The sequence below is a fragment of the Theileria orientalis genome, chromosome 3, assembly GCF_000740895.1.
Source record: "Theileria orientalis strain Shintoku DNA, chromosome 3, complete genome".
Taxonomy (NCBI): Eukaryota; Apicomplexa; class Aconoidasida; order Piroplasmida; family Theileriidae; genus Theileria; species Theileria orientalis.
This window is the reverse complement of record NC_025262.1, coordinates 1-23,701: the sequence shown is the minus strand read 5'-3', so window position 1 is coordinate 23,701 and position 23,701 is coordinate 1. Positions and strand designations below refer to the sequence as shown.

The following is a 23,701-nucleotide window of genomic DNA, read 5'->3' as shown; positions in this document are numbered from 1 at the left end:
TATTTTACCTTATTGTAGCAGGTCTTCCTATAAATGGGGAACGTAACACATCATCTGCCATTATGAATCTGAGCAAACTTGAGCCAGGGTGAATTAAAAATCATGTAAAAAATTTGTAGCGTTTATTCGATATTCGATACTTTGAGATATAAATTTTAGTTCACTATCCAAATGGCCGATTATTCAGGTTTCATATTCAACGTTTTGCAAATCAATAAAAACACATTTTTAATTAATTAGAATTTGCAGGAAGGCTTTTTATTTTTTTTAAAGACTGATGAACAAACCTTCTGTAGATAAATCCGTAAAGCTCGACGAGGATCCGAATCCCACTTTCTGGGAGAGTGAACCTTATCTCAAATCAGATTTTAAGAACAAAAGGGAAAATGGATACAGTTATTATGATGATGCGACAATTTTCAGGTATTTGTTCTACCACTGGTTTGACAAATGGGCCTTGGCACTCTCAATAAAGTATCTAGAGCCTTATAAGCTACACCCTTTGCAGGCTTCAGACCAGATTTTAAAGTGGGAACCAACTTTTTCTAAACATGTTAGCGACGGATTGGCGCGATTGGACCTGTACGAGGCCACGAAGTCCAGTAAGAACCCCGTTAAACCATACAGGTCTCTTCTGCTCCGCGCAATTCTACTAACGTCGTGGAAAAAGTCGTTCGTTTTGTTTTTTGCACTCGTTGTAGGAAACGTTTTGAGCCTTAGCATATCCATTTTAATCGAAAAATTGTTACATATCGTAAACAGCCATTCAATCCATGTGGCGAAAACATTATTGTTGCTGCTAGCCATCGTGGGATTTCAGATATTGGACGGACTTCTCCTCGAAAATGTTAATTTCTATGTGTACAGGATGATATACACGTTGCATTACCTGTACGGCATCGTCCCTTATCGACACGCTATTTCTCACAGGCGCCTGTACTTTAACAATGTAAATGGCTCCAACCCGTTGAACACGTGCAACGAGGTACTACACAGCTGTTCGCCAGAGTCACAGTGCCCGAAAAACCCATTGTTCTGCCCATCGCTCCGCTATCATAACAAGGAAATGACACCCAAAATATTCACGTACGTGTTCTACGACTCGTATTACATCGCCATGGCATTCGAGTCCACCAAGTTCATAGTACAATTCCTCGCGAATTTCATATACGGAGTATATCTCCTATCGAGACACGTCAAGGCTAATTTATGGATGTTGTACCTCACCGGGGCTTTGTTCCTTGTTTTTATGGTTTTCCTCGAGATTTTTAACGCATACATATACAAGTTAATCCTGTTCATGAGAGATTATAAAGTAACGAAGTACACAAATATCCTTGGCTCACTAAGTAATATTAAGAAGATGTTGTTAGACGACATTGGTTTTAATATTATTACTCGGACCAGGAACGACGAGCTTTCGTTAATTTTTATTAAGATTCTAATCACGTTCATCAACATGTGTCTGTACAGCACCTCCATTAACATCTCATTTTACATTATTAAAATGTACTTTGTGAAGTCCGTTAATGATGCGGGTGTTGTTACCGATATTAACACTGCAGGATTCATGACAACGTTTTATATATACACGAGAATTGTCACCTCAATGTTTTTAATTCCGAGGGCCATAAGCATTGTCGGAATGGCATACGCCTCCTATAGAAGGTTAAACAAGTATCTCTCTGGATGTTCACCTAATTTCTATGTCGCTGATAATAAATTTACTGGCTCAGCCAATGTCAGCTCAAACTTAGCTCAGGTCACTAACGAGCTCCCCAATGACGTTGTAGTCTACTTCAAGGACGCTTCATTCACATGGGTCTACACACGTGATGACCTTATTAACAAAAATTTTGACACACATTTGAAAAATATAAACTTTGAGTTGAAACGGGGCGAAATAGCCATTGTCACCGGTTCCAAAGGATCAGGTAAATCAAATTTTATCAAATCAATGCTTGGTGAGATGACCCTGGTTGGGGGTTCTATGGCTGTTGTACCATTACACACATCAATGCCCATATTTTATGCCTCACAGGATATATTTCTACAAAAGGGTACTATTAGATCCAACATTGTATTTGGTCATCGTTTTGATGAATATTTGTACAACACCGTTTTGAGTGCAGTTGAACTTGATAACGACATATCTACATGGGATAAGCGTGACCTTAGGACTGTATCTGATAATGCACTTTCACTTAGTGGCGGTCAACGTGTAAGAATGGAGTTGGCTCGTGCAGTATATGCTTATTTGGTGTTCCATCACGTCAACAAACAGTACAACGGCAGCCAGTGTTCGTTCTTGATGTGTTTGGACGCATCGTTCCATGGTCTCGACCCCTACGTGTCCAAAACTATATTCAATAACCTGTTTAACGTTAAATCCGGCTTACTAGTGAAAGAAGATTTATCCGTTGTTTTGACCTCGTCGAAACAGAATCTGGATACGTGCACCCAGTCTTGTGACCCAGCCCAATTCCCAAACGTAGCAATTTATAACGTTAAAAACAAGGAGTTGCACTTCTTATCTAATCTTAGTGACTTTATCAAGAACAAGAAGCACGAAGGCGACTTCAAGTATCTAACGTCTGCTAAAGCCGGCCCTTACACCCTGAGCTGTCTAAACAACGATATGCTTACTCTGTGCGCATCAGGCTCAAATGCCAGATCAGGCCGCCCCGAAGTTATCAAAGAGCTCTACAAAGAGCCATTTGTAAAATACGTCAAAGAACACTTCGGAAACGCCAGGTTTAACCCGTATTTTGTGTTCATGAAGCCCGCATTGGTATCTTTCGCAATTTACATATTACTGACGGTGGCATTAAATACCATGGATTACGTTAAACTAGTTTTGTCGACCAACTTATCAGACTACATCACCAAAAACATCAACGACCACAACAAGGGGATCATAGTCGACCTCGCAGAGATTAAATCACGTAGTAATTCGGCACTGAAAGTGACGATAATGTTTGTTTCAGTTATCATCACATTGTCGTTTTTGGCCACAGTAGCACTTACAGCAGGCTCTATCGTATCATGTCGCAAGCTTCACGAGTATTCCCTCAACGTAATTTTCAACTACAGTTCAGCCTTAGTTAAAATAAAGAAGCAATTTAGTCAAGTTATCACCTTCCTGTACGGAGACCTTATGATGACTGATGATATTACTGGATTTTGCATTTCATTGTTGCTGTTTTCATTAATTCAGACTATCATAAACATTTTTACGTTGTTTTACTTGATTCCCATCTCCATACCGTTCATCCTTCTCACTGTGGTCATTATATACTTTTACATTTTAAAGAGGTATATTCAGACTGCAGTCTATTTGAACTTTGGGTTCATGGAATCGCTCACCCAAATGAACTCTGTGATTGAGCGTTCTATTTCAGGATGGTCTGTGTACAGAAGCTACAATAGAAATTCAGATTTGCTAGGAAATTTCCTGGAACACAGGGACTATAATGCTAGAACCAAGTTCCTTTTTGCCGCCGCCGTTTCGTGGTCAACAATATTGTGTACTTGGATTTTCTCATTAACCACATTCGTTATACTGGTTCTACCTATTATTCTTGACAGGTACACGAATTACAAGATGACTGTCGGCTATTTCGGCCTAGCGCTATCGCTGTGTACTAACGTGATCAAGTCGTTCAGCAACTTTTCGTTTATGTACGCCTGCACTCAAATGGTCATCAGCTCTATTGATCGGTTTAGATATTTCATTCCTCTGGGTAAAAAACTTAAATTCGATAAAAGCCCCAACACTCATGAAGAATACCTAGTTAATCCTGTGAATAAACAGGTTAGTGACATGGATAAGAAACAATTGTTAAGGAGAAGGGCTATTGAGTTCAAGGCCGAAAACAAAAAGTTCTATGTATTGAGGAAGCTTTTCTTTAGTCCTAAGTTGACTCTTCTTGATGTTGGTCGCTACCTGTCTCCAGAACATTCCGGTGTTGAGCTGAAAGATGTTTGTGTATATACTTCTCCTCTTCTCACTCCAGAGAGTATGATTTTGAAACACCTCACGGTCACAGCCCATCGGTCTGAAATAATCGGCATGGTTGGCAGAACAGGTGCTGGTAAGACAACTTTGTTGTCAGTATTTAATAACACGGTTTCTAATAGAGTTGGCCATGTATTATTGGATGGTAAAGATTTAAATGATATTCCCAAGGTTGTCCTTCGACAGGTTATAGGTGTGTTACCACAACTGCCTTTCGTCTTCAAGGGATGGACCATTCGTAGATTCCTCGATCCCAGAAAGTTGTTCACAGACGATCAGATTAACGTAGCATTGAGCAAATGTGGACTTTCTGAATTCGTTAATGGCCTTCCTGGGGGTAAAAATTTGGATACTGTTCTATCGCCAGAGCAACCTCTTCTATACTACAATAAATCAAAAGCTTTCCAACTCAGATTGTTGGAATTTAGGAAATCCAAGTCCCTCGAATTGGCTAAATCTGGAGATGATAGTGACATGTTACTGTCAAACAACCAGCTCAGAACCCTTTCACTGGCCAGATTAGTTCTATATAGGCGTTTTTTTAGAATAATTATTGTAGATGAGCCTCCCGAGGAAGATTCCGAAAAAGCAAATGTCAGAAAGGATGACCTTTCAGTTGCAATTTACGATCTATTGCCGAAAAACTTTAGCCATTGTACCACGTTCGTCACAGCACACGATGTTAACGTATTAAAATCTTGTACCTCTGTATGGGTGATACATGAGGGTTGTGTAGTTAAAACTTGTAAAGCCAGTGATGTATCAGCAAATGAGTCAATTGCACCAATTATAGAGCAATACGTGAAAAGGATTTAATTATGGTCGTTAAATTTTGTTATTCATTGATCAAAGTTTAATGGAATGCTTCTACGGTTTATTGTACTTTGACTGTAATTTTTTAATTGCACTTTATGTAATATAAGTACTGTTAGTGTGTAAATATTCTGACTATTATGTAATAATGTGTGGCGCTATACAAATAAATGATTGACCATTATTCCTGTTAATTAACAATAAATAAAGTATAATAATCTTTGAATATGTATAAAAATCTATTATATTTTATAAAACACATCAGACTGTTACTAATATTTTCTAATATTAAACTTAAGATATCTTATAAAATCTTCTTATCTCCTTATTAATTTTTGTCTATATGTATTAACTTTTTTGACATTTTGTCTAATTCCTATTATTTTAATACTGTATCCTAAACTATAAAGCCCCTAGGAGGTAGAGCAGCAGCACATTAACTTCCAAGCCGAAGTGCACAGACCAACTCAACCACCAGTGAACTTAGTGCCACCGGCTGACAAAAGCCTAATCACACTGGACCTGCAAGTGTTATCAGACGACAGATATGAAATTTCCTACTCGGAAAACAAAGTGGTATACAGAGCCATTGCACAAAATCTGCTATCTACACATGTCCAACATAAACACCTGAGTATAACTAACACATATTTATAGTTACTACATTGAAATTTGTGACTTCTTGACAAATTTGGCGTGATAAGTGTATTATTGGCCCTAGTCCATATTGGAAAGAGCCAACGACACATTATGATCCAAATTCTCAGACTGCATTGCAAAATTAAATCCTATTTTACATTTCTCGATAACGCTTTATCGATTATAGGCTGGTGTGTAATCCAGAGTGTGTGGAAATCCAGGTGGTCTGGATGTGCCGTGTGTAACTGCACAATTTAAAAACTGATATCAGATGGAGTCCTGACTCAGTCACTGTCATTAGATTCACCAGGAAGTTTTGGCACTGGTGGAGGTGTATGCGATTGTGATTCCGCTTGCGGCTGCGATGGTTTAATCAATTTAGTATGCGATAGTGCTGGTGTTTCCGCTTGCGGCTGCGATGGTTTAATCAATTTAGTTTGCGATTGAGTGTCCACCTGCGGTTGCGATAGTTTAATCAATTGTGTCTGCGATTGCGTTTGTTCTTGCGTATGATCTAGTGACGGAGGGGCTTTCGGCAGCGGTGGAGGTGTATGCGATTGTATTTGCTCATGTTTAGTCGATAAAGACGGTCTTAACAGTGATGTTTGCGATTCAGGTTGCGATGGAGTCGACGACTGTGGCTGTGAAGCCGGCGAAACAGGAACTGGCGGAGGTGTTACCTGCGGCAGTGGTGATACCGGAGGCGTCGGCGCTGGAGATGGTTTTGGGAACGGTGTATGTGATTCGGTTTGCGGAGGCGTTATCGACTGTGAAACCGGTGACTCAGGAACTGGCGGAGGTGTTACCTGCGGGAGTGGTGAAACCTGAGGAGTCGACGCTAGAGATGGTTTCAGCAATGTTGTGTGTGATTGCTCTTCTTGTTTTGGCGTTTGTTCTTCAATTGGCTTAATGGATGGTTTTAACAGCGGTGTGTGTGATGGCTCTTCTTGTTTTGGCGTTTGATCTTCAATTGGCTTTAACGCTGGTTTCAGAAGTAACGTTGTGTGTGTTTCTTCTTGTTTTGGGGTTTGATCCTGAATTGGCTTTAACACTGGTTTCAGAAGTAACGTTGTGTGAGTTTCTTCTTGTTTTGGCGTTTGATCCTGAATTGGCTTTAACGCTGGTTTCAGAAGTAACGTTGTGTGTGTTTCTTCTTGTTTTGGGGTTTGATCCTGAATTGGCTTTAACACTGGTTTCAGAAGTAACGTTGTGTGTGTTTCGGTTTGCGGAGGCGTTATCGACTGTGAAACCGGAGACTCAGGAAGTGGCGGAGGTGTTACCTGCGGCAGTGGTGATACCGGAGGCGTCGGCGCTGGAGATGGTTTTGGGAACGGTGTATGTGATTCGGTTTGCGGAGGCGTTATCGACTGTGAAACCGGTGACTCAGGAACTGGCGGAGGTGTTACCTGCGGGAGTGGTGAAACCTGAGGAGTCGACGCTAGAGATGGTTTCAGCAATGTTGTGTGTGATTGCTCTTCTTGTTTTGGCGTTTGTTCTTCAATTGGCTTAATGGATGGTTTTAACAGCGGTGTGTGTGATGGCTCTTCTTGTTTTGGCGTTTGTTCTTCAATTGGCTTTGAAGCTGGTTTTAACAGCGGCGTTTGCGATTGTTCTTTTTCTTGGGTTGCGGCTTGAGGTTGGGTTGGTGTTTTGCCTCCTGGGGAAAGTTTAGAATCTACACTTTCAGCCTTTGCCTTTTTATAACCGTCGTTTTGGAAAATAAAATGGCAACAAGCTCCCTTGGTGTCAGTCAGAGTTACAATAGAAGGGAAGTTGTTTTCGAAAAAAACGTCTGCCTTTTCGTATTGACCTGCCTCTACCTTGGGATGAAAGCACTCGTTCCCATTGAGGAATCTCACCTCCTTGTGACTTGGGAACGTGTGAACGTAGTGAGCAAATCCGTCCTGCCTTTTGTCACCACGAGAGACTTCTATGTTAAATCCATCGTCGTGAGAGTTGTAGTAATTGGACTTTAGGTCCAATCTCAAGTACACAATGCCCAGATTGAATTGAGTCAGTCTTCTCAAAGTTTCCAATGATTGATCCAAGTTTCCGACGGTTTTCCTAACGAATTGGTCTTTCTTAACGTAAACGACATCGGTAGTTCCTTTAAGAACGAGTGCTATAGGAATATCCTTGTGTTCATTAAAGAAGTAGACGTCCACACTCGTGACCTCGGGAGCATCTAAACTAATATCAACACCGTCCAGAGCCATTAATTTGAATTTCAATGGGTTGTTGTTCACCTTAATGATGTGAGAATACTTGATGAATTCGCTTATTTCTTCCTTAACCACAGATACTAACATACTGGAATCGGGCATAGAGGATGGAATTTGGGCTCCCGTGTAATGATAAGTGGATTGTTTTGAAACATCAATTGTGACATAATTGTAATTATAATATGCCAAGTATTTTAAGGTTATTTCAAGACTGACGATGAGTCTATCGATCAAGACAAAATTATCATTCTCGAGCTTATAGAAGGTCTGCTTGCTTGAACCATTCATAATGAACAAAAGCGGCTTCTTTAGATGTTTATTGTGGTAATAGGCTTCCACGGACGAAACTTTGGTTGGATCAACATTCAGGTTAATCTCGTTGACGAAACGTAGAACGCTAAATGGTTTATTGGTATCACGGACGGTAAGGGTATGAACGTATCTACTGAAATGCTGCATAGGAGAATTTTCGTAAGACTTGACTGTTATTAGGTTTCTCGTTAAATGAGCTGAAATGCCACCCTCAAAATCATATGATTCGTGTCTTGCTAGGTTGATAACTACAGCATTATTCACTTCAAAATTAGTAAGGGTTAAGAAATAAGGGAACATAGAAACATCGGTTTGCATAATGTAATCAGGATAACCAAAGTAGTTTGCGAAACCATGATCTGCACAAGCCCTAATATAAACGGGTTTTGTTAAATCGTGTTCCCAAAAGAACACGTAAACCTTACGAATTGAGTGGTAACGTATAAAACCTGAAAGACCAACGTTGTCATATTTAAACCTGTGAACCTTCACACTGGCGAAGTCGCTGTTGTATTCTGAATTATAGTAAATCGTGTGAATATATGCTTTAAAACCTTCTTGTACTACTCTATCACTTGAGTCAGGTTCAGTTACTTTTATTTTGTATTTACCAAATTCGTAATGCCCGGATTTTTTAGAAAAATCAATCGTTGTGATATCACCCCTTAACAAAAGATAGTGTTTATCGAGAACGTTTATATCCAAGTATGGAATATAAGGAGTTTCCCATTTGTTGCGCCCTCTATGCACAAAGGTCTTAAATCCGGACGAATCTTTCATTCTCATCAACAAAGGCTCATCGAATTCACCAACATAGAGCTCAAATTCGGAAATGTCTTCAACTTCAAGCTGGAAATTGGAAAGTAAATACCTAATCTGTGGTCTAAAAGACCTTTCATTAGTAAGAGTACAACTGTACTTCTTAAAAACATCATCAATCCTACGCTTCTTAATAACCATTTCATCATCACCCTGTAAAATCTTGAATGGAGTATCCTCAGTAGCAAGAGTGATAACGGAAAAATCAAATACTAAATCCTTATTGCCAAGATTCATTTCTGGAAGAACGTTAACAAAAGTAAAAATGTAATCTAAATCCAAATCATCTCGAGCCCACCCAGTTCTCAATGTGTCAGGATATAACCCATTTAAAATTGGCTCAGGATCCGGTTCAACTTGCAAATCATATGTGAGACAACCAGTAAATACTAAATCTGGATATTGATCATTAACCAATGGTGGACGTTCTTCATATACCAAATCATCCAATGCGCAGCCGGTTGATATTGCATCTGGATAAAGACCATTGAAAAGTGGGTCATGTTCTTCAATATCCAAATCATCCAAAGCCCACCCAGTTCTAATAGTGTCTGGATATAGACCATTTAACTGAGGTTCTCGGTCTGGTATTTCAACTAGGTCACTTCTATCATGCCAACCAGAGGGAAATCCGATAGAGGGATCGAAGTCGGTATACACAGTTTTCCTTTTCTTGGATTTATCCAAATCATCTCTAGCCCAACCAGTTGATATTGCATCTGGATAAAGACCATTGAAAAGTGGGTCATGTTCTTCAATATCCAAATCATCCAAAGCCCACCCAGTTCTAATAGTGTCTGGATATAGACCATTTAACTGAGGTTCTCGGTCTGGTATTTCAACTAGGTCACTTCTATCATGCCAACCCGAAGGAAATCCGATAGAGGGATCGAAGTCGGTATACACAGTTTTCCTTTTCTTGGATTTATCCAAATCATCTCTAGCCCAACCAGTTGATATTGCATCTGGATAAAGACCATTGAAAAGTGGGTCATGTTCTTCAATATCCAAATCATCCAAAGCCCACCCAGTTCTAATAGTGTCTGGATATAGACCATTTAACTGAGGTTCTCGGTCTGGTATTTCAACTAGGTCACTTCTATCATGCCAACCCGAAGGAAATCCGATAGAGGGATCGAAGTCGGTATACACAGTTTTCCTTTTCTTGGATTTATCCAAATCATCTCTAGCCCAACCAGTTGATATTGCATCTGGATAAAGACCATTGAAAAGTGGGTCATGTTCTTCAATATCCAAATCATCCAAAGCCCACCCAGTTCTAATAGTGTCTGGATATAGACCATTTAACTGAGGTTCTCGGTCTGGTATTTCAACTAGGTCACTTCTATCATGCCAACCAGAGGGAAATCCGATAGAGGGATCGAAGTCGGTATACACAGTTTTCCTTTTCTTGGATTTATCCAAATCATCTCTAGCCCAACCAGTTGATATTGCATCTGGATAAAGACCATTGAAAAGTGGGTCATGTTCTTCAATATCCAAATCATCCAAAGCCCACCCAGTTGATATTGCATCTGGATAAAGACCATTGAAAAGTGGGTCATGTTCTTCAATATCCAAATCATCCAAAGCCCACCCAGTTCTAATAGTGTCTGGATATAGACCATTTAACTGAGGTTCTCGGTCTGGTATTTCAACTAGGTCACTTCTATCATGCCAACCCGAAGGAAATCCGATAGAGGGATCGAAGTCGGTATACACAGTTTTCCTTTTCTTGGATTTATCCAAATCATCTCTAGCCCAACCAGTTGATATTGCATCTGGATAAAGACCATTGAAAAGTGGGTCATGTTCTTCAATATCCAAATCATCCAAAGCCCACCCAGTTCTAATAGTGTCTGGATATAGACCATTTAACTGAGGTTCTCGGTCTGGTATTTCAACTAGGTCACTTCTATCATGCCAACCCGAAGGAAATCCGATAGAGGGATCGAAGTCGGTATACACAGTTTTCCTTTTCTTGGATTTATCCAAATCATCTCTAGCCCAACCAGTTGATATTGCATCTGGATAAAGACCATTGAAAAGTGGGTCATGTTCTTCAATATCCAAATCATCCAAAGCCCACCCAGTTCTAATAGTGTCTGGATATAGACCATTTAACTGAGGTTCTCGGTCTGGTATTTCAACTAGGTCACTTCTATCATGCCAACCAGAGGGAAATCCGATAGAGGGATCGAAGTCGGTATACACAGTTTTCCTTTTCTTGGATTTATCCAAATCATCTCTAGCCCAACCAGTTGATATTGCATCTGGATAAAGACCATTGAAAAGTGGGTCATGTTCTTCAATATCCAAATCATCCAAAGCCCACCCAGTTCTAATAGTGTCTGGATATAGACCATTTAACTGAGGTTCTCGGTCTGGTATTTCAACTAGGTCACTTCTATCATGCCAACCCGAAGGAAATCCGATAGAGGGATCGAAGTCGGTATACACAGTTTTCCTTTTCTTGGATTTATCCAAATCATCTCTAGCCCAACCAGTTGATATTGCATCTGGATAAAGACCATTGAAAAGTGGGTCATGTTCTTCAATATCCAAATCATCCAAAGCCCACCCAGTTCTAATAGTGTCTGGATATAGACCATTTAACTGAGGTTCTCGGTCTGGTATTTCAACTAGGTCACTTCTATCATGCCAACCAGAGGGAAATCCGATAGAGGGATCGAAGTCGGTATACACAGTTTTCCTTTTCTTGGATTTATCCAAATCATCTCTAGCCCAACCAGTTGATATTGCATCTGGATAAAGACCATTGAAAAGTGGGTCATGTTCTTCAATATCCAAATCATCCAAAGCCCACCCAGTTGATATTGCATCTGGATAAAGACCATTGAAAAGTGGGTCATGTTCTTCAATATCCAAATCATCCAAAGCCCACCCAGTTCTAATAGTGTCTGGATATAGACCATTTAACTGAGGTTCTCGGTCTGGTATTTCAACTAGGTCACTTCTATCATGCCAACCCGAAGGAAATCCGATAGAGGGATCGAAGTCGGTATACACAGTTTTCCTTTTCTTGGATTTATCCAAATCATCTCTAGCCCAACCAGTTGATATTGCATCTGGATAAAGACCATTGAAAAGTGGGTCATGTTCTTCAATATCCAAATCATCCAAAGCCCACCCAGTTGATATTGCATCTGGATAAAGACCATTGAAAAGTGGGTCATGTTCTTCAATATCCAAATCATCCAAAGCCCACCCAGTTCTAATAGTGTCTGGATATAGACCATTTAACTGAGGTTCTCGGTCTGGTATTTCAACTAGGTCACTTCTATCATACCAACCAGAGGGAAATCCGATAGAGGGATCGAAGTCGGTATACACAGTTTTCCTTTTCTTGGATTTATCCAAATCATCTCTAGCCCAACCAGTTGATATTGCATCTGGATAAAGACCATTGAAAAGTGGGTCATGTTCTTCAATATCCAAATCATCCAAAGCCCACCCAGTTGATATTGCATCTGGATAAAGACCATTGAAAAGTGGGTCATGTTCTTCAATATCCAAATCATCCAAAGCCCACCCAGTTCTAATAGTGTCTGGATATAGACCATTTAACTGAGGTTCTCGGTCTGGTATTTCAACTAGGTCACTTCTATCATGCCAACCAGAGGGAAATCCGATAGAGGGATCGAAGTCGGTATACACAGTTTTCCTTTTCTTGGATTTATCCAAATCATCTCTAGCCCAACCAGTTGATATTGCATCTGGATAAAGACCATTGAAAAGTGGGTCATGTTCTTCAATATCCAAATCATCCAAAGCCCACCCAGTTCTAATAGTGTCTGGATATAGACCATTTAACTGAGGTTCTCGGTCTGGTATTTCAACTAGGTCACTTCTATCATGCCAACCCGAAGGAAATCCGATAGAGGGATCGAAGTCGGTATACACAGTTTTCCTTTTCTTGGATTTATCCAAATCATCTCTAGCCCAACCAGTTGATATTGCATCTGGATAAAGACCATTGAAAAGTGGGTCATGTTCTTCAATATCCAAATCATCCAAAGCCCACCCAGTTCTAATAGTGTCTGGATATAGACCATTTAACTGAGGTTCTCGGTCTGGTATTTCAACTAGGTCACTTCTATCATGCCAACCCGAAGGAAATCCGATAGAGGGATCGAAGTCGGTATACACAGTTTTCCTTTTCTTGGATTTATCCAAATCATCTCTAGCCCAACCAGTTGATATTGCATCTGGATAAAGACCATTGAAAAGTGGGTCATGTTCTTCAATATCCAAATCATCCAAAGCCCACCCAGTTCTAATAGTGTCTGGATATAGACCATTTAACTGAGGTTCTCGGTCTGGTATTTCAACTAGGTCACTTCTATCATGCCAACCAGAGGGAAATCCGATAGAGGGATCGAAGTCGGTATACACAGTTTTCCTTTTCTTGGATTTATCCAAATCATCTCTAGCCCAACCAGTTGATATTGCATCTGGATAAAGACCATTGAAAAGTGGGTCATGTTCTTCAATATCCAAATCATCCAAAGCCCACCCAGTTGATATTGCATCTGGATAAAGACCATTTAACTGAGGTTCTCGGTCTGGTATTTCAACTAGGTCACTTCTATCATGCCAACCCGAAGGAAATCCGATAGAGGGATCGAAGTCGGTATACACAGTTTTCCTTTTCTTGGATTTATCCAAATCATCTCTAGCCCAACCAGTTGATATTGCATCTGGATAAAGACCATTGAAAAGTGGGTCATGTTCTTCAATATCCAAATCATCCAAAGCCCACCCAGTTCTAATAGTGTCTGGATATAGACCATTTAACTGAGGTTCTCGGTCTGGTATTTCAACTAGGTCACTTCTATCATGCCAACCAGAGGGAAATCCGATAGAGGGATCGAAGTCGGTATACACAGTTTTCCTTTTCTTGGATTTATCCAAATCATCTCTAGCCCAACCAGTTGATATTGCATCTGGATAAAGACCATTGAAAAGTGGGTCATGTTCTTCAATATCCAAATCATCCAAAGCCCACCCAGTTGATATTGCATCTGGATAAAGACCATTGAAAAGTGGGTCATGTTCTTCAATATCCAAATCATCCAAAGCCCACCCAGTTGATATTGCATCTGGATAAAGACCATTGAAAAGTGGGTCATGTTCTTCAATATCCAAATCATCCAAAGCCCACCCAGTTCTAATAGTGTCTGGATATAGACCATTTAACTGAGGTTCTCGGTCTGGTATTTCAACTAGGTCACTTCTATCATGCCAACCAGAGGGAAATCCGATAGAGGGATCGAAGTCGGTATACACAGTTTTCCTTTTCTTGGATTTATCCAAATCATCTCTAGCCCAACCAGTTGATATTGCATCTGGATAAAGACCATTGAAAAGTGGGTCATGTTCTTCAATATCCAAATCATCCAAAGCCCACCCAGTTCTAATAGTGTCTGGATATAGACCATTTAACTGAGGTTTAGGTTTTGGAACTTCAATTAACTCACTGTCGTGCCATCCGGTAGGAAAACCACTTACAGGGTTAAAAGTAAAACTTTCAATTTCTGGTTCTTTTGGCTCATCAATTAACACACTGTCATCCCATTCCAATGTAGTTCCAGATTCAGGAAATTCTAAATCTTCATGTACGCTTGATTTTTCAACATCTAAATCGTCACTAGAGCATTCAGTTGATGTTAATTCTTGATAGAGATTAGGGATTATTGACTTTTCTACAATTGGTTCTTCTGACTCAATTAATACACCTATATCTTCCAAATTACGTTCGTTGTCAATACCATCAGTGGTTGAAACGTTTAAATGGTCATCTTCAGAAATTCTTGATGGTATTTTTAGACTCCTTGGATGGATTGATTCATCTCCATTGGCAAATGGAAAGGCTCCAACTGAAATAAGTTCACCTGATTTAGAGTAGTGATGAAAGTCGCCATCATGCCAAATTGTTACAAAATCACCTGCATCTTGATTATTGAACACAGTGAAACCAGAAATGGGAGTAATTTTCGAAACGGCAACCTCAATGGATCCAACAATAAATTTCCGTATCCTGAGAGGGAGTTGAAAGGTGTGAGTCCAACCAGTGAGTTTAGCCGTGGGAAAATCGTGATTAAAACTGTTGACACTGGCATTATTTCCACCTACGGAGTAGTTTTCTCTTTTTAAAAAGTCAATCTTAATAATGTCATCGCTAGTATCCTTGACTTTCAAGTCGGCATCGTTTGCTAAGCGTACAGGCGAAATACTAACATTAGCGACTGTACCACCTGTACCCTTCCTTTTCTTGAGCAGGAATCCAACAGTCAAGCCGATAGATAAACAAATAGCAATTGCAACGACAACTGATGCGATAATCCAAACATTTCGCATAAAGATTGATAACCTATCTTATTGAACCAACCATGTCGTTATTTAGGTTTACAATCAAGCAGTTACAAAATATAAATTTATCCATGAACCTCATTGTTCATTATGTGCTTGAATGTAACTGATTGGCCTCAAAAATCGAGTTTTTTAATTTAGCAATGGGGAGATTCTTTCATACAAATATTACTAAGAAATTCTTTTGGCCTCTACCTACCTTATTTATCCGATGCTTTAAAATCACCTTGATTTTTTATGCAATTGTTTATGTCATACTCGGTCAAATGTGTGTCCATCCTCCGATTTTATTCGTTTGTGAATCTCATATTCATTATAACTTAGTCGTATTACAACACCCTTTTAAGTGCTCTTTCCATTTTATATATTTATTTACTTACTTTATTTTTATATATTTTAAGAAAAATTAAATCCATACTCTTTTTCATATTTGTACATACACTCCAATTCATATCATGATTTATACAATATATTTTTTAATTTGTTAACAATTTTGAATTACAAGCCCATACTGTGAAATCTCCAAATGCCTGTAAATAATGTGATTCAAACCCTAGATTTAATGTCATATGTCAAATAAATTATTGAGTGTAACAGGTTATATATGTAGATTTATTATACTGAAATTACCATTCTTCCTAACATTTATTGTTGTGAAATTAATAAACTTAAATTATAATTTATTATTACTTTAAAAATTGGTGTTTATTTTTTTACTTTGTACCATGTTTCTGTTACTCCAAATAATTTAACATTATCTTACCGTCATCCATTTGCTATCTCTTATTTATTACTTTGTATTTGTTCTGTCAATTTTATTCATTTGTTAAGTAAAATAGTATATGTGCAAACATATAAGGTTGCTACATTTAACAATTAGTCGATGAACTGTCAATCTTCTATCACACAACTGCGAACACACATATTATCCTAGGCTATTAACACATATAAACAATACTACATTGAAATTACACTGTTACTACATTGTTGAGTAATTATGTAATAACTTAAAAGGCACTCCTTTGATGCCTCGTACAACAAGGGGATGCTGTTATCTCATACGGATGTTAATGGTACTTTTATTAGTGGTAGCTACTGACTGAAAACATAGCCTTAATCAAGCCCCCAAAAGTACCATTATTCCGTATGGATAATAGTCCCTTCTGCTGATTTTCGAGTGGCTGTTATCGTAACATAGGCTTTACCATAACATGGCTATTGTCATAACATAGACTTTACCACGACATGGCTGTAATAATAACATAGGCTTTACAATAACATAGGTATTGCCCTATCTTGTACGAGTTTGACCATTCTAATGCTCAAACACCAGTCTATCATGGTTAATTATCCTTTGGTTATTAGTGGTTATATTAATGTTTATGGTTGTTCGTGGTTATTGGTTGCTCCATGGCTGATGTTGACCAATTAGAGCCATTGTTTTTTATTGGCTATTCCATGGCTGTTAATGACTGACTGTACCTTGGTTGTTACAGGCTATTCCATGGCTACAACTGTGTATTGTCCTAATGTGCTGTTTTTCCTGCTGCTGTTCCTGTGCCTCTTAAGGTGGTTGCTCCGGCTAAACCAGATGAACCTGAGACATGTGTATCATCTTCAACTTCTTTAAGATTAGCAACGTCCGATGATCCGGTAGACTTACCTTCGTCGGATCCTGTTGTTGAAGCTGTATCAAGGTTTGTCACTGATCCCCCGAGTTTATCTCTACTGCTTGCGAGGTTCGTAGTTGATCCGCCTGCAGCTCTAGCCATTCCTGGTGATGCTAGTCCAGTTCTAGTGGAGGGGGTTGATCCAGTTTTGGCTGATCCAGTTCTTGCAGCTCTTTGTGTCTTACTTTCTAACTTCCAAACACCCTCTCTGTTATCCTTTTTGTAATTCACGGTCCAATTATTGTCACGTACAACAACTACCTTCAATGAGTCTCTATAAGTTACAGACCTAGGCTCATTAACATCCTGATCTCCCTTCTTCCATACATCTTGACCATCAAATGTTATCTTTTCGCACTTGGCATTGGTTTTAAAATCAAATCTATCATCACCTACAGTGTTTTTCTTTTCAAAATCGGTGTTTTCAACCATTTCAACCATGGAACCATCTGAACCTGTCTTGTAGAATTTAACACCAGTTGGAGCTGCCTGAGCCTCGGCCTTGGCTTCAGGAACGGCGGCATGACCAGCTGTATGTGCTGGAGCTGCCTGAGCCTCAGTCTTGGCTCCAGGAACAGCGGCATGACCAGCTGTATGGGCGGGAGCAGCCGTAGAGACAGGAGCTGCCTCTTCCACCTTGGCTCCATCTTCAGGGGCCTTGGCTTCAGCTGATTCTTCCACAGGTTTAGCTTCAGTGGATCCAGAAACTGGTACGGCAGGAGGTGCAACCGAACCTTCAGGAGCAGGGGCTGCGACTTTAGTTTTATCATTACCAACTTCACTACTTTCCGATGCCTTTGCCTCATGTCCCCTACCTATAATTGCTGGATATTCCGAAAAATTGTCAACAGGATTAAATTTGACATCCTTATGTACTTCAAGCTCTTTTGGTTTTTTAACAATTACAAGGCTTCCGCCCATGTCAGGATATAAATCACCTAAGTATGCTTTTGTAACTTCGGTTGGAATAGTTGGATCGTAGTGTTTCAATCCCTGCACATCGACATTATACGGTGTAAATGTGTCTCTAGTATCAACAGGACGATCGGTCTCACTGTATAATCCATATCTGTCTTTTCCATGTTTGTCGTGTAAATGGCCTATACTTCCTGTCGTATCATAAAACTCTTTTACGATCTTGCGATCATCCTCCAACAAGTTTAAGAATTCATTATTAAGTTTTGCGTGTTCGTCGTCTAGCTTCCTCATCTCCAGATCAAGTACAAGGAGTTCTCTATTAAGTGTACTATGCTCTGAAGCGATATTTCTAGCTTCCGCCTCTAGTTTTTTCAAGTCCTTTTGGAGCTCTTTGATGAGTTCTTTCATATCAGACACTTCTTGTTTTTTGGCATTTAATTCCTCATTTTTATCTTCTAACTCTTCCTTTTTAACCAACAATTCTGTATTTTTACTTGCAATTTGCTCCTCTTTCAAGACAATTTGGGCCTCCTTGCCGTCAATTTTGACTTTCATTCCTTCTTTGTCTTCTTTGTACTTCTTTTCTCTGATTTTATTTGCTTCGTCTAACATTGACCAGTTCATGTCATGCCATGGATTAGGGAAACTATCTCTATACATCAAGGTTTTCCTTAACAGTGCATCCTTTTCAAGCACGGGATCATGTTCAGCGTGCCAACCATTAGGGAATCCACTATGGTATAACATGTCGTGTTCATGGGCTATCATGTCAGCTTGTTTCATCTCCACGTTAACCTTGGCAGTTGTAGCAACAATTTTAGCAGAGAGTTCATCAAGATTGTCTGGTTTTTCTATTTCTGCAGATAGTTCCCGGGCTTCATTATACAATTTTAAAGCCGCATTAATGAGTTCGTCTGCTGCTTTTCTCGCATCTTCGACTAAAAGCTTAGCTTCTTCTCTTTGGGCTACTAAGGCCGGAATTGTTTCTGAGTAATCTTTGTGGCCATATAATCCTGATGTAAATAAGTCAGGGTACAATCCGTTAAGCAACGGTGACTCCTCAGCTGGTTTAGCTGGTACAGCAACACTGCCATCGGCATCTGCCGATGCTGCTCCATCAGCTGATTCACCGGATGATCCAGATGCAAGACTGGCATCTGCATCAGTCGAAGCTCCATCAGCTGATGAGCTACCGTCGGCTTCGTTGGCTGGTGTTGCAACAGTACCGTCAGTACCGCTTGAAAGATTGGCATTGGCATTGGGATCAGTGCTGGCTGACGAACCGTCAGTTCCCAAAGTTGAAACTTCGGCTACATCACTACCTGCTGTTGAACCTGCATCACTACCGGCTGTTGAGCCTGCATCACTGCCGCCTGTTGAACCTCCATCTGCTTTGACTGGGACCATGAGATTCCAGTGGCCGTTTGTCAAGAGGTATACCAACACGTATGTACTAATGGTATTAATCTTCATGGTATAGAATGTCACTGAGATCAGGGTCGCCGGGCTCAACCATGGGTGGTGCTGGGGTCAGTCCACTACGACTACGCCAATTAACAGGTACATACACTGGCAGTGTATTGCATTTACCGACTACGAAAAAGGGTCCTGCAGAGTCTCATGCGATTCATGTTCTTGTCGAAACACCAGGTATAGGGACAGGCGCCTACAACAGCCAGTAGATGACACATGTTGTCTATGGCATGGGTCAAGGCATTAGTGCATACCGTGTCGGCTGTGTTATGTTAACAGTTGCTGTGCGTTTGTTAATGTTATGAGCGATTGTTGAAGAGTGTTTTTAGTCGGTTTTACCCAGGATAATGTGTGATAGTCTGGCTTATCGGTGCTATGAGATGGCCAACCTGTTGATGATGGTTGGCCAGGTTCATGTTATTGATGTGTTATGAACATAAGTGTTGATAGTCGGTGATGGCAGTGATTGTGACTTAATGTATGAGTATCTACATCCGTTGATATGTGTAACATGGTTGATATGTTGACGCCTTGTTGAGGTGTATCCACTCCGGTTGTTCTGTGACATGGTTGATATGTTGACGCCTTGTTGAGGTGTATCCACACCCGTTCTTAGGTGTGACTGGTCTGTTCAGTATACTGGCCTTATGTGTGCTGGACATGGGTGTTATGTAATAATTGATGGTTCAACATACTACTGTCTAATGATTTATTAATCAAATTTGTCAAGACATGAATGTCAAGGTTCAAGAATTATTGTTTACAGTCAATAGCGTCTTCATGATGATTTTGAGGATCAACAGCAAAAACAAGTACATCAACAAAAACAAAAACAACAGCAAAAACAACTGGAACAACCTGGCGACACATCTTCACTATAACTATCAGTGATTTCCTCTTTACAATTACGTACTAGTTTGCAAACAAATTTCATTAAGGAACACTTTGGTCTTTTAGCACGGCCTCTAAACAACGAGGAAAATTCAGAACATGAACGTTCGCCAGCCGATGAAGTGAAAGCCATATCCGCATTGGTGTCATAAGTTTTATTGCTTTAACCGCCTGCAGATTCGAGTCTAGATTTCTTATCATGGTTTGTGTCAGTTGAACCAGTTTCTGATTTATGTCCAACTTCATCTAATAATCTCGGTCCAACAGCTTTCAATTTGTGTTCAACATCATCAGTCGATTATCCATGTAGTAAGTTGTTATCAACCTATCTCGAATCAATTGATTCGTTACTCCGAGTATCAGTAGACGATGTATCAGTGGAGTATTCAATAGTCAAATTATCATATGTTATTGAATATAGAAATACAAAAATTAGAAATTTGACATAAATTATCATTTGAATCGAGTGCTTTATTAAATCCATTTTTGTCTGTATTGACCATTTTAAAACTTTTTAGCTACAGAAATGTGAGTACTAGGACTAGGTGTGTATAATGTTTAATAGGTCCTAAAAAACTACAGAAATACTACACTTATATATTTTACATAACATTAGTTAGATGTGTAGGTTCACTAACTACATTCGTGTATATTTGAATATGGAAGTTCGTGTTTGGGTATTATGATTCCTCAACCATGGGGTCAATTATCACTTTGATTTATTATCTGTTTATTATTATATTAGTAATTGTCAATGAAATTATAATAAATCTCGTCCTAAAAACCTCGAAACACTAAAAAACTAAAATGTACCGTCAGTGTTTACTATCAAAACCCCTATAACCAGCTTCATCAGGCATACTCGTCTGACCCATTTATGTGTCAACATTAACACCTCAAACTTACTAAAGTTTTAGTACGTTAACCCTTGGTAGTACTATGGCCACTGCTACTACGTTAACCCTTGGTAGTACTATGGCCACTGCTACTACGTTAACCCTTGGTAGTACTATGGCCACTGCTACTACGTTAACCCTTGGTAGTACTATGGCCACTGCTACTACGTTAACCCTTGATAGTACGTTAACCCTTGCTACTACGTTGACCACTGTTAATACGTGGACCCCCCTACTTTTTTCTCTAACTATTCCTAGTAAACCTAGCCACAAATGCCCTTTTACATGTCCTATTTTCGTTTTTCCAGGCCTTGTTATTCAACGTTCTCCGTGTCGTATTTTACTACTTGTTCTGGTGGCCACCGTACCGTAGTAATCGGTGCCCTGGTGATGACCTTACTTATATTGTAACTTGCCTACCCGTCTCCTTACCCTAGTAGTCAGTGTCATAGTGTTACCGTTTCTCTATTGTAACTGCCCTGGTGTTACCCTGTCCCTAGTAGTCGGTGCCCTGCCGTCCAGCTTACCCTAGTAGCCAGTTCTATAGTGCCACCGGGTAGGCCATAAGCCCACTCCGTGCCCATCCATACCCAGTACTACCCTGCCACAACCAGTGTTATGGTCTGGTGGCACCTTATCAGCTACCACCGACCCTCGTCGCCTCTTCAGTCACCTTTGTAGACCCTGTTGCCACCAGCACAGGCTTCCATGTTTATCAACGTCCATAATTTTTATCAATTCTTATCAATGTTTGTCAACATCAACGTTTATCATTGCTTGTCAACGCCTATCAACCATCAACGTCTATCAATTCTTATCAACGTTTGTCAATTCTTAACAACGTTTATAAATTGCCCTTAAACGTTCAATAATTGTTGTTCAACTGCCCATTTGCCATTGTCAACAACAGTCAGTCTGCCACCGTATCAGCTGGGTCATGATAGCTTTGGCTAAGTCATGATAGCTCTGGCTAAGTCATGATAGCTCTGGCTAAGTCATGATAGCTCTGGCTGGGTCATGGTCGATATCCTAAAGTTTATTGTCAATATCAGCTTGTTAATGTCATTGAACAGCTCCGTTATGTCCACAATAACCGTAACTTAATCCACTAAGTCCCTTGTTATGTTTATACACCCTGGCCATCTCTTACCCTCGTGTATATACAGGGTCGACCAGCTACTCGCCACCTCCATATATATACAAGGGGTATGTCATGTCACATGGCCGCCTGGCACCCTGATGTATATGCCACCGGGTACCCAGGGTGTGTCAGGGCCATGTTGTCACCTCGTATATACGGGTGAGTGGTCATGGCACCTGGTAGCCAGGGTGTGTCACAGGGCCATGCGTGTTATGGGCATGCCAGACCGTAACTACACATGCCTGAGTCGAACTAAACATGCCGGACCCCAGCCAAGGGAGTCGTTGGTGAGTGTGATTATAATATGAGTGTGAGTTGATTTATGTTGATGATTTATGTGAGCGAGGGAGATGTGGGTGATGGAGTGGGTATCACTGCCACTCAGATATCATTGTAACAGTGTACCTTCTACCCTGATAAGGTACCTTTAACAGACACAACGTTCAGTTATCATTGTAACAGTGTACCTACCACCCTGGTACGGCACTTACAAGGTACCTACTACCCTGTTATCAGTCCATCAAGGTACCTACTACCCTCATAAGGTACCGTCAACACACATAACTTTTACCAAGGGCATTGACACGGCACTGATAGCACACATAGGGCACTGGTACTACACAGACATGGTACCTACCACCCTGTTATCAGTCCATCAAGGTACCTACTACCCTCATAAGGTACCGTCACCATGTGCAAGGGTTGTATATCATGCTGATAGCACACACAACGTTCAGTTATCATTGTAACAGGGTACATAACACCCTGATACGACACTGACATTACCTGTAAGGCGCTGCTACGGTACCGACACGTCACACATCTTCCTCCAACCATGCCCAAACCTTACCAAACACTAAGATACCATGCAAACATCACCGATAACCTTCAGATATGTTACAGTAAGAGTACCAAACACTAAGATACCATGCAGAACACACCAATACCATACCGAACACACTGATATCACTCCTTTAGTGTACCAAACACTAAGATACCATGCAGAAACCATGTCAACACCATACTTAACACACCAATACCATACCGAATAGACACATAACCATAGCCAACGAGCCGATATCACTCGAACAACCTGACACATGACCTCTAGGGCTTTTTTAGGGTTTAGGGTTTTAGGGTTTAGGGTTTTAGGGTTTAGGGTTTAGGGTTTAGGGTTTAGGGTTTAGGTTTAGGGTTTAGGGTTTAGGGTTTTAGGGTTTAGGGTTTAGGGTTTAGGGTTTTAGGGTTTAGGGTTTAGGGTTTAGGGTTTTGGGTTTAGGGTTTTTTTTAGGGTTTAGGTTTTAGGGTTTTTAGGGTTTTAGTTTTAGGGTTTAGGGTTTAGGGTTTAGGGTTTAGGGTTTAGGGTTTAGGGTTTAGGGTTTAGGGTTTAGGGTTTTAGGGTTTTAGGGTTTTAGGGTTTTAGGGTTTTAGGGTTTAGGGTTTAGGGTTTAGGGTTTTAGGGTTTAGGGTTTAGGGTTTAGGGTTTAGGGTTTAGG

At 40.2% G+C, this 23,701-nt stretch overlaps 11 protein-coding genes across 11 annotated transcripts; 6 read left to right on the top strand and 5 right to left on the bottom strand.

The window, feature by feature from the left end:
* Positions 1–277: 277 nt before the first annotated feature.
* TOT_030000011 (uncharacterized protein) lies at positions 278–4,834 on the top strand (the record flags this gene model as incomplete). The annotated part of the gene is made up of 1 exon (XM_009692755.1): positions 278–4,834. The coding sequence occupies one exon, from the start codon at positions 278–280 to the stop codon at positions 4,832–4,834; it is 4,557 nt and encodes a 1,518-aa protein (XP_009691050.1).
* Positions 4,835–4,836: 2 nt separating this feature from the next.
* TOT_030000010 (hypothetical protein) lies at positions 4,837–5,728 on the top strand (the record flags this gene model as incomplete). Its single annotated transcript, XM_009692754.1, has 3 exons — positions 4,837–4,842; positions 5,249–5,465; positions 5,553–5,728. The coding sequence occupies 3 exons, from the start codon at positions 4,837–4,839 to the stop codon at positions 5,726–5,728; spliced, it is 399 nt and encodes a 132-aa protein (XP_009691049.1).
* A 26-nt stretch (positions 5,729–5,754) lies between these two features.
* Positions 5,755–15,204, bottom strand: TOT_030000889 (conserved hypothetical protein; the record flags this gene model as incomplete). Its single annotated transcript, XM_009692753.1, has 2 exons — positions 5,755–9,127; positions 14,546–15,204. 2 exons carry the CDS (start codon positions 15,202–15,204, stop codon positions 5,755–5,757), a joined length of 4,032 nt encoding a protein of 1,343 aa, XP_009691048.1.
* Positions 15,205–16,742: 1,538 nt separating this feature from the next.
* Positions 16,743–19,277, bottom strand: TOT_030000008 (conserved hypothetical protein; the record flags this gene model as incomplete). The annotated part of the gene is made up of 1 exon (XM_009692752.1): positions 16,743–19,277. One exon carries the CDS (start codon positions 19,275–19,277, stop codon positions 16,743–16,745), a length of 2,535 nt encoding a protein of 844 aa, XP_009691047.1.
* Positions 19,278–19,285: 8 nt separating this feature from the next.
* Positions 19,286–19,486, top strand: TOT_030000007 (hypothetical protein; the record flags this gene model as incomplete). The annotated part of the gene is made up of 1 exon (XM_009692751.1): positions 19,286–19,486. The coding sequence occupies one exon, from the start codon at positions 19,286–19,288 to the stop codon at positions 19,484–19,486; it is 201 nt and encodes a 66-aa protein (XP_009691046.1).
* Positions 19,487–19,765: 279 nt separating this feature from the next.
* On the bottom strand, positions 19,766–19,939 carry TOT_030000006 (hypothetical protein; the record flags this gene model as incomplete). Its single annotated transcript, XM_009692750.1, has 1 exon — positions 19,766–19,939. The coding sequence occupies one exon, from the start codon at positions 19,937–19,939 to the stop codon at positions 19,766–19,768; it is 174 nt and encodes a 57-aa protein (XP_009691045.1).
* A 271-nt stretch (positions 19,940–20,210) lies between these two features.
* Positions 20,211–20,414, bottom strand: TOT_030000005 (hypothetical protein; the record flags this gene model as incomplete). Its single annotated transcript, XM_009692749.1, has 1 exon — positions 20,211–20,414. The coding sequence occupies one exon, from the start codon at positions 20,412–20,414 to the stop codon at positions 20,211–20,213; it is 204 nt and encodes a 67-aa protein (XP_009691044.1).
* Positions 20,415–20,493: 79 nt separating this feature from the next.
* On the bottom strand, positions 20,494–20,652 carry TOT_030000004 (hypothetical protein; the record flags this gene model as incomplete). The annotated part of the gene is made up of 1 exon (XM_009692748.1): positions 20,494–20,652. The coding sequence occupies one exon, from the start codon at positions 20,650–20,652 to the stop codon at positions 20,494–20,496; it is 159 nt and encodes a 52-aa protein (XP_009691043.1).
* A 455-nt stretch (positions 20,653–21,107) lies between these two features.
* Positions 21,108–21,792, top strand: TOT_030000003 (conserved hypothetical protein; the record flags this gene model as incomplete). The annotated part of the gene is made up of 3 exons (XM_009692747.1): positions 21,108–21,246; positions 21,323–21,471; positions 21,625–21,792. The coding sequence occupies 3 exons, from the start codon at positions 21,108–21,110 to the stop codon at positions 21,790–21,792; spliced, it is 456 nt and encodes a 151-aa protein (XP_009691042.1).
* A 19-nt stretch (positions 21,793–21,811) lies between these two features.
* On the top strand, positions 21,812–23,065 carry TOT_030000002 (hypothetical protein; the record flags this gene model as incomplete). The annotated part of the gene is given in 5 exon segments (XM_009692746.1): positions 21,812–21,886; positions 22,049–22,159; positions 22,178–22,492; positions 22,640–22,950; positions 22,999–23,065. The coding sequence occupies 5 exon segments, from the start codon at positions 21,812–21,814 to the stop codon at positions 23,063–23,065; spliced, it is 879 nt and encodes a 292-aa protein (XP_009691041.1).
* Positions 23,066–23,071: 6 nt separating this feature from the next.
* TOT_030000001 (hypothetical protein) lies at positions 23,072–23,257 on the top strand (the record flags this gene model as incomplete). Its single annotated transcript, XM_009692745.1, has 1 exon — positions 23,072–23,257. One exon carries the CDS (start codon positions 23,072–23,074, stop codon positions 23,255–23,257), a length of 186 nt encoding a protein of 61 aa, XP_009691040.1.
* Between the last annotated feature and the right edge of the window lie 444 nt (positions 23,258–23,701).